Genomic DNA, 9,997 nt, shown 5'->3' with positions numbered 1-9,997 from the left:
TCACACTAATACTTTGAAAACTCAGGATGCAGAAGCCATAGAAAAAGTTTCCTTCCCCACATGAGGGCATTCGGTGATGCACACTATGGGTGAGGTGTGCAGTCTGGGCTCTCAATGCCTGAATTTCACTGTACTTTCCACTAATCCAGCTCTAAATTATTCACATTGTTTGGTTCATTGTTTCTGATTGTTAAAAAAAATAAAAAATCTTATTCCACCTCACCTATGAAAAATGAAAGGGAATTGTGAGCCCCTACATTGGGAGGAAAGGCAGGGGACTTCCAAACACAGAATGTATTTTAAGTGTGGATCTAACACACAAAGATTTGCTCAAGGTGGATGACACAATGATCCTGTTTCTCTGGAGAACTTTCCTGCTCCTAAACCTGGAGGTTTACAGCTGTTGGCATCTGATGCAGAACTCCAACTTTTGGGATTTCCTGAAATGTAACACTGCTTTATCATTTACACTTTGGTCTTATTATATATATATATATATATATATATATATATATATATATATATGAGTGCCCTGGTTGAGCATACATACGATATATATAGTTTGTGTGTGTGTGTGTGTACACTATATAAACATTTACTGATGACTACGGTGAGGGGGTGTGGTGGGTTGGACTGGGTCCTGTTCTCTCGGTGGGTCTGGGGTTCGAGTCCCGCTTGGAGTGCCTTGCAACGGACTGGTGTCCTGTTCTGGGTGTGTCCCTTCTCCCACGAGCCCTACGCCCTGAGTTGCCGGGTTAGGCTCCGGTTCCCTGCGACCCCATATGGGACAAGCAGTTCAGAAAGTGTGTGTGATGAGTACAGTACAGAAACTTGTCTATAAAGCCACATAAGTTGTACATATCTTTTCTTTTTCATAGCAAAGAGGTAGAAATTGTATAGATTCCAGTTTATCATTTAACAGCAACAGAATTAAAAGTATTAGTTTGTTCTGATCAGGGGGTGTGGTGGCGCAGTGGGTTGGACCACAGTCCTGCTCTCCGGTGGGTCTGGGGTTCGAGTCCCGCTTGGGGTGCCTTGTGACGGACTGGTGTCCCGTCCTGGGTGTGTCCCCTCCCCCTCCGGCCTTATGCCCTGTGTTACCGGGTTGGCTCCGCGACCCCATATAGAACAAGCGATTCTGAAAGTGTGTGTGTTCTGATCTGTTGTTTATTATTGAAATGGGGCTCATTTGGTTTATTAAGGGTCCATGTCGTTTCTAAAATCTGCCTCTGTCGTTTACATTTCATTTCACCCTGATCTAATGTTGGCTTTGAAATCAAGTGAATATTTCGATTGTTTTCATTTACATTTATTAATTTAGCAGACGCTGTTCTTCAAAGCTACTTACATCTCAGAGAAAATACAATGTGTTCATTACATTAGGAGAACGTAAAGTAAACACACAAGTAAGTTAGTTTCTTTCCACTTTATGCACCGATGGATGTTCATCGCACGAGTAGGTGTATAAAACTCATAACAGACGATTCCTGATCACTTCCCTACAATTTTTTAATTGGGTTTTTTGTTCTATTGTAAATTTGGCAAAGACTAAAAAAGTAACATTCTGTCCCCAGTCATGATATTTGCTTTAAAGTTGGCAGCATTAAAATACTAATACTTCTGTCGCCGATTCCGTAGTAACATGCACGTAACTCATTTTCTATCTAGATGGGCAGTTGTGAAAACGGTAATTTCACACAACACCGATACTATTACAGGGAACGGTTGGCGAGTCAAATAAACGTCACAACAAAAAAGATCGTCGCTGATATTGTGCGTCATCGTGTCACGCGGAAGAAGACGTCATCAGAAAGAGAAGCTGCAGTCCATATTAGTGCTGTGCTGAGGGTCGTCTGCACTTCAGCGCTTCTGGAAAAGCCTTATCAAGTGGGAGGTACGGGTCATACTAATCTCTTTGCGTGTTACGTGTATCACTACCGTTAAAATAACGGATTGTTTTCTGGAATTATGGGGTTTTTGAGCGAGCTAGCACAGCAGAACGAATGGAATGGAATGGAATGGAATGGAATGGTCCGAAAGGGTTGCAAGAAGAGCTCCACTGCTTCAGCTTCTCTCTCATGTGACTAATACGTTTTCAGTAACACTAAATGTCCTGCTCAGTGTTCATGGGAGCTGCATTGCTAGTCTACAGCACTCCCTCTTCCAATGAAAAATACTCAGATAGTTGAGTGATACCATAACTCTGTGGTCAGACTGAGTATCTAGTAGTAATTATACAGGCTATGTATGGGGTAAATCAGTGTAAAGCTGATCATTTAGCATGGCAGGACACCAGGCTTGGACAGTTAAATGAAGGTCATTAGTAGCATGTTGTGTGATGTGTAAATGCAGAGAGTGGGGAGGGGGTTGTGTAACCTGCACTGGGGTTGCTGCTGCCCATGGGGTGGCAGGGCCTCTAAGGAGGGACAGTCTCTTAGGGACAGTACAGTCCCCAGGTGTAAGTACAACCTCAGATCTTTACATGAGGACTTTTACTGTTGTGTCCAACTTTGCATAAGTCTCGTCTTCTCTCAAGCTCCAGAGGATTAGGATGCAAACTTGCAGCTCTAACTGCTCCATCTGCTTTGGGTCTTTGCTTTCTCTTTAAAGTTGTTCTTTATTCTCCACATGGATTTTCTGGTGCGTTCAAATGTAGCGTATTTGGCCAAACTGCTTTGTGAGGTTTGTAGGTTTTGCCCTCTTGAGTACGTTCCGGAGCCACAAGATGTCATGGATACGAGAGGGGGAGTTGAGCTTCATTGAGAGGCTCTCTGCCAACATACTGAAGGTGTGCTCCTCTCCTTCACCCACATCACTGCTGCCACATTAGATCCTCTGTGCTTTATGCTGCTGTTTGTATTTCCTGTTTCAAAGCTCCAAAATGTTTGTGAATTTGACTGAACCAGTGCAGACTTCAGAATCAGAATTTGCCCTTCAAACTGTGTATCTTTATATATATATATATATATATATATATATATATATATATATATATATATATATATATATATGTGTGTGTGTGTATATATATGTATGTGTGTGTGTCTTGCTCTGGTATCTATCAGGTGTACAGTTAGACACATGGCGCTAATGTCATTCCAGCCTGTGAGTCGTGCATGTCTGTGAATGCTAATGAAGCGCAATGGTCCTTCAGGCTGGCCCAATGCCTAAGCATGTGGCTTTCATCATGGATGGTAACCGGCGATACGCCCGCAAACGGCATGTGGAGCGCCAGGAGGGGCATACACAGGGCTTTGAAAAGCTGGCAGAGGTGAGAAAGTTTAAGTATCAAATACAGTTTGTAAGTGTGCTTGCGTACCTGGCGTTACTTCTGTAACGCATGTATTTTGTATGTTTCCTTTGTGCTGTCCCAGCAATTTTGCTTCTACTTCCAACATTCTAAAGCAACTTGAACAAAGATGTCAGCTAAATGATTAATATGATGATGGAATGGACAGTGCTGGTGTCTCTGTGGAGTTTGCACGCAGCCCCTATGTTTCTGTGGCTTTCCTCCACCTGCTCTGGTTTCTTCCCATAGTTCATAGACTTACATTTCATCTAAGTTGGTGACTCTATGTTGCCCATAGTATGGAAGCCTGCGTATGGCGCCTGCGTGTGGCGTGTGGCGCCTGTCCAGGCTATATCCAGCTTTACATTCTATGTTTCCAGGATATGCTCCAGACTGCTGCAACCCTGAACAAGTGGTTAACTAAAAATGCATGGATGAGTAGAATAATAATACTCCACAATCTCTGACAGACGCTGCGCTGGTGCTTGAACCTAAACATCCGGGAGGTGACAGTTTATGCTTTCAGCATTGAGAACTTCAAGCGTTCAAAAGAGGAGGTGGATGGCCTGATGGAGCTAGCTAGGCAGAAGTTCAAGAAGCTTTTGGAGGAGCAGTGAGTATTTGGGATCTAAGGCTTAAAATGCTCATCATAAGGATTAGCATTGCTAATCACAAGTGGCTCATTGCTGTCACTGTTCCCTGATCATGGACATTCTAGCAAGTTCTGAGATGGTTTCCCCCCCCTTGGAATACTGGCATACCATAGGCATGCGCAAAAAGACTGCCACATAATATAAATGTAAAACTGAGACTTCTGTACAGAAGGTTTTTGAGATTACATAAAGTTAATTTGTTATTTAGTTAGAAACTTCATGTAATATAAAGATGAGCAAGGGTATTGCTTGGTAACTAAAACGTTCCCAGATGAGACCATGTTGACCTGTAGAGCATATAGCTTGACCTCATTTGCCCAACTAAGACATACACAATTTGAGGTGCTAAATGGAAGACTCTACATTTCATTGCCTCTCTCGTATGAATTAATCTTGTATGTCTGACACCAGGGAAAACCTGGAGAAGCATGGGGTTTGTATTCGAGTGCTGGGCGATCTGGAGCTGCTACCTCTGGACCTCCAGCAGCTCATTGCCCAGGCTGTGGTTGCCACCAGGACACACAACAAGTAAGCCCTCCTCCTCTTCAGCCATATGTGAATGAATTTGAAAAATTTGTTATGGAAGAAGCACATAGTGTTTGCATGTTTTGCAGAGTTGAGACATGGTAAGCAGTGAATAAAATACCTGTTGTGGAAGTAACATAACTGTTATTGTACTGAATGAGTCAATCTTATTGTAAAGGGGAATACAGTATTTTCACTAACCATTGTAGTGGTTTTTCTTCTTAACTGCGGGAGTCACCACAGGTATTCTGGAGAACACCGGAAAACATCTGGGGAAAACACCAAAGCTTGAAACCTCTTCCATGTTTCCTCCATTTTTGCAGTGCAAATTTTATTTTGTGCAGTCTCAGCTTTGTGCAGGACACCACTAATTTTTTTTTTAATTTAATTTTTTTTGAGGGGAAAAATGTACAGAATTAAATTCTTCACATGATTAACACTTGTGAATGCGCTACATGTAAAATGAGCTGACAGTGCCCTATATCAACGCTTTGACTCATTGTACCCCTGGACATCTCATAGAGTGAAATAGGGTGTTCAGGTTCACCCATAGTGTGTGTGTGTGTGTGTGTGTGTGTGTGTGTGTGTGTGTGTGTGTGTGTTCCACTGATGTATGGATGAGTGACCCATTGTAAGTAGTGTATCTAGCAGTGTAAGTCACTGCGATGAATAAGGTGTGTGTGGGCTGATAACACTACATAGTTCATTGGAAGTCACTTTGGAGAAAAGCATCTGCTAAGTAAATGTAATAGCAGAATGTATATTAGTGTATTTTTACACTTAATTTTTGAGTAATTAGTGTGTTCTGTATGCTGCTTATTGTATGTATTCTGCAAAGTCAAACTTAGTACAGCATATTCCATTGAACAGGTTATGCACAGTATTTGCCTTTGTGTGCTATTTCTGTCCCTGTGCAAGTTGACACTCTGCTGTACCCAACAGCATGAGTGGAAGGCAGTTCTCCCTAAATTAACGTAATGTTAGGAGCACCTTAATTTAGATATTTAAAAATATAACCCTGCTGTCAAACAATGGCAGCTGCTCCAACTGACACATCATAATTTCAATATCCATTTGTTCAAGTTTTTGTCATTCCTCTATACAGCTTGTATACAGTGGAACGAAATCTTGTTTCTCCAGAGACCACGGTGCAACGCAGAACAGGAGTACAAGACAGTAAATCAATACATAGGACAGGATGCTGACACGATTTAAGGACCCGAAGTGGCAGCTGTGTGCTACCGCACCGCCATCTTGCTACACTGTCAAAGTAGAGTAGCATTGGTGTTTCCCAGTGTGTTGAATCACGATGCAGAGCTGGAGTCCTCTATTAACTCTTAAGTGCACACATTCCATTAATTGCAGTTGTTTTCTTGTTCAACAGGTGTTTCCTGAATGTTTGCTTTGCCTATACTTCTAGACATGAAATCACCAATGCTGTGAAAGAGATGGCCTGGGGGGTGGAGCAAGGACTGATCAAATCCAGGTATGTCATAGCACCTGTGACAGCTTGTCAGGTGTATAATGAAGCATTTAAAGAATCCTGGGTGTGCTTGAACAATTATAGTACCTTTAAATTGTGACCTCTAACACATTATTTGCTGGTTATTTTACATTACATTTATTTAGCAGATACTTTTTCTCTAAAGCAACTTCCAGTGAACTCTAGTGTTGTCAGCCCACACACCTTATTCACCAAGGTGACTTACACTGCTAGATACACTACTTACAATGGGTCACTCATCCATACATCAGTGAAACACACACACACACACTCGCTGTCACTCACACACTGTGGGTGAACCTGAACAGCATGTCTTTGGACTGTGGTGGGGGGGAACCAGAGCATCCGGAGGAAACCCACGCAGAAACAGGGAGAACATGCAAACTCCACAAAGACTGAGTGGAGATCGAAGCCACGTCCTCTCGCATCACCCAGGCGCTATGAGACAGCAGTGCTACTTGCTGTGCCACTGTACCACCCGGTGTTAAGCTAAGTCTTTGAGTATCTATATTATTGCTTTATTTGGATTTTTTACAGAATATATAACCAGCAAGTATGCTGATGGTCATCTGTATAATATGACCTTTATTTTTAAATAAAGGTAAATGGAAACAATCAATATACTAGGAAAATGCAGATGCGTACAAGTACATAATACAGTTGGAAGGCAAAAAGTTACAGTCCTTAGGAAGGGTGGTCATAAAGCCCTCTTCAGGAAAATCTGTAGAAGTGACCTAATCTTCCAGCGTTCCTTGAAATTATCCAGGATATCTGTTGTATTTTCTTTCATGCTCTTTAGTCAACCACATATTAATCAGAATACCTTGTACTGTGGATTGAGGAGAAAAATTTAAGTTTCATATTAAATGACATTTGAGTAGCTGAATGAATATTGCTCCCGTAAGCCTGTACGTTACTTTTTTCTTGAAATGTATTACAGTACCTGAAATAGCCTCACACTTATGTCGTTGTTGATGTCTCTGGAAATACTGTATTCTTTAAAGATGTACTGAAGTAAGGTACGGTCTGTGGCTTCGAATTTACAAACAAATCATGTTGCAAAGAAACTTCCAGTCCCAGGTGTGTTCAGAAGATGAGGGGCCACTTTTACCTGCGTCCAGCTGCCTTTCTTGCTAAGAGATTTGAAACCTCCATGATTTTTACCTGTGATTAGCATTTCGATAATATACATTCTGAGCACACAGTACCTTATTTCTCAAGTTCCAACGAGGAACTGAACAGAAGAATACATTCAAATTGTTTAAAATCTTTTCCCTTTGCGCCTGATGGAGTGTCTTTCTACAGAGTGTGCGTTCCAAAATCTAAGTGTAAACCTGTTGGACTCCTGCAATTCACAAATCCCAATTTAATGAACAGACCAAATTTTGTTCATTTGATCCACTCTATAATAAGACTGTTGTATGTTGTAGATCTTATAGCTGATTGACTTTAAAAGTTTCTGAGGTTAGTATTTTTAATGGCAAATTTCAAAGCCATACGTAGAAAGAAGTTGACTTCTCACCGTAATCGCACTTCCAGTATCCAAACTTTAAAATTTGTGAACATCGTGATTTGATGCAAATAAAGGGAATTTTTTTTTTTTGTTTTGTTTTTGCTTGTACCCAGTGATGTGTCAGAGTCTTTGCTCAGTAAGTGTCTGTACAGTAGCAGCTCACCAGATCCCGACTTGCTCATTCGAACCTCTGGAGAGGTGCGTCTCAGTGACTTCCTGCTATGGCAGGTAAGTGTGTCCATACCTGTCTTGCCTTGCATGTTCTACCAATTTGACATGTATGTGGATTTTCTGTGTACACCAGTCGCTTTACACGTAATGAATGGTTTTTAACTATGTTCTCCATCCCTGTAGACTTCCTACTCCTGCCTAGTGTTTCAGTCTGTTCTGTGGCCAGAGTATTCCTTCTGGAACCTCTGTGAGGCCATCCTGCAATACCAGCTCAATTACCAGTCTCTTCAGGTATTTTTCTCTCTACCTAATTCTTTTCATGTTTTTATTAACTTATATTTTGGAAATATTTAACTGAGCATTACACTAAAATCTGCATTTCACAAATAAGTGCATACAGTTGACAACTGCCTACCGAAACAGCGATTCAGTTGACTACAAATATGCACTGTTCAATGCTGTAAATGTATTGTAACTTTACATTCATTCATTTAGCCGATGCTTTTCTCAAGTGACTTACGATGTTAAGTTACTTGCATGTAATTGCCCATTCATACAGGTGGGTAATTGTACTAGAGCAATTTCGGGTAAGTACCGTGCTCAAGGGCACTACACCCAGAGGTGGGATCCAAACAGGTGACTATGGGATCTAAAGGCAGTAGCTGTAACCACTACGCTATCTTCTGCTTCCTGTTGTTTAAGGTCTCTTGCCTGCAGGATTGAACAAGCAATTCCTTTTTAGTATTTACTGAACCACATGGGTTTTTAGTGTATGTCACAGCTACTGTATCTAGCTAGTTATAAGGTACAGCTGTCTGTATTTGGTTGTATAGCTTGCCTAAATAATGATATGCAACAAAATCAAACATAGCTTTGCATTCTGCACTTACTGCTTGTTGTAACACACCAGGTAGGAGATGAAGTGCAGAAGGTTAGAGCAGCTAATAGGGACACGATTATGACTCATCATCTCTGAACGCTGCAAAGAACCGAATGCCACTGTGGTCTGAGCATACCCTGGTGTTTTGCACATGAGTTCTGCTGACAATGTGTAAAAGTTGTAACTGTAAGCAAGATTAAGATTGTTGCTCATAGCTGGCAGCATAGTAGTTAGAGCTGCAGCCTTTAGACCCGAAGGTTGCAGGTTTGGCTCTCACCTCTGGCTGTAGTACCCTTGAGCAAGGTACTTACCCTGAATTGCTCCGGTAAAAGTATCCAGCTGTATAAATTGGTAAATAATTGTGAGTTGCTTTGGAGAAAAGTGATAACTAAATGAATAAATGTAGCTTTACACTTTGGATATTTTTGTAATTAATCAGGATGTAAAGTTCAAATTGACATTTCACTTAAGTGTTTAATTTGCAGGTATGTTTCCTTTCAAAATGTTTGCGTTGAATTTTACACTTTAACTACACAGCTTGCTTCATGTTTACCAAACACAGTTGCAGATGGGTTACCGTGATTATAATGCATTGTGAAACATGTTGCAGAGGGCACAAGAGCAACATTGGGAGGAGCAGGCACTGCAGCAGCTGGAGGCTGACCGCAGCTGTGTGGCAGAGCTCATGCGACAGCATGGAAGTGGGACAGTTGCCGACACCCAGGACAGAAGGAAGCTTCTCCTGAGCTACACCCTAAAGAGGGAGGAGAGGGTGCAAGGCTTCCTCAGTGCACTCCAAAACAAGAGGGACAGTTTCTTTCACAACTTGACCAGCCAGGCTGTTCTAGCCTAGTACCGAAGGTATTGCCTCCAAGGATTGTCACTCTTATTACCGTTTCAAGTGCCTGTTCACTTAAGGCAATTGGCGGTTGTTTTGTAATTAAAAATATTGTTGGTAAGTCAAGGAACCTACCCCTATGGGGCATTCTATTTTCAAAGTCATCAACTTAAAGAATCTTTCACATCATGTACACATGAGACTGGTTCCTAAGTGTACCTGTGCCAGTTTCCAGAGCTGAAAAGTACAGTAATACCATGTACACATTGAGGTGTGAATGTGCCTGTGTACATGTATGCTGGGTTTAGGTGACTAGAACCCTTTCTCTGAGAGTGTTTTTGGTGAAATTTATTGTACAATAAATCTGCTGATCTGTACATACCTTCACCATGATTTGGCTAGAGTGAGTTTTAAAGTTACCCATGCATGGTCTGTCAGATGTAAATGTAATTTTCTGATAAACATTGTATAAAACAATATTAGTTGGTCTTATTTTTATTTAAGGAACACATGATCTGTTACTATGCTGAGAAGTCTATTTCATTGTGTGGGGGAAACACTATTTTGTGTACACCACTATTGTAAGTAATTTTTATTAATGTCATCCAGCTGCTGTGCCATGGG

At 41.3% G+C, this 9,997-nt stretch overlaps 1 protein-coding gene across 2 annotated transcripts; it reads left to right on the top strand.

Moving 5' to 3' along the window:
• Positions 1-1,808: 1,808 nt before the first annotated feature.
• Positions 1,809-9,986, top strand: dhdds (dehydrodolichyl diphosphate synthase). 2 transcript variants are annotated; one of them, XM_018726872.1, is made up of 9 exons: positions 1,809-1,894; positions 2,691-2,788; positions 3,155-3,271; positions 3,760-3,902; positions 4,354-4,470; positions 5,852-5,953; positions 7,598-7,712; positions 7,839-7,946; positions 9,146-9,986. In XM_018726872.1, the coding sequence occupies exons 2-9, from the start codon at positions 2,726-2,728 to the stop codon at positions 9,386-9,388; spliced, it is 1,008 nt and encodes a 335-aa protein (XP_018582388.1). In that variant the 5' UTR covers positions 1,809-1,894; positions 2,691-2,725; the 3' UTR covers positions 9,389-9,986. The 2 variants fall into 2 exon arrangements, with proteins under 2 accessions (XP_018582388.1, XP_018582389.1); XM_018726873.1 differs by having other exon boundaries at positions 2,683-2,788.
• Positions 9,987-9,997: the final 11 nt, after the last annotated feature.

The sequence above is a fragment of the Scleropages formosus genome, chromosome 18, assembly GCF_900964775.1.
Source record: "Scleropages formosus chromosome 18, fSclFor1.1, whole genome shotgun sequence".
In the NCBI taxonomy this organism is placed as follows: domain Eukaryota; kingdom Metazoa; phylum Chordata; class Actinopteri; order Osteoglossiformes; family Osteoglossidae; genus Scleropages; species Scleropages formosus.
Note: the sequence above shows the minus strand (reverse complement) of the source record. Positions and strands in the feature narration are given on the sequence as shown.

Coding starts and splice junctions, on each gene's coding strand:
- dhdds (XM_018726872.1), top strand. CDS start 2,726: ATGTCATGGATACGAGAGGGGGAGTTGAGCTTCATTGAGAGGCTCTCT. Junction 4,471..5,851: donor GCCACCAGGACACACAACAA/GTAAGCCCTCCT, acceptor CTTGTTCAACAG/GTGTTTCCTGAATGTTTGCT. Junction 7,713..7,838: donor GTGACTTCCTGCTATGGCAG/GTAAGTGTGTCC, acceptor CCATCCCTGTAG/ACTTCCTACTCCTGCCTAGT.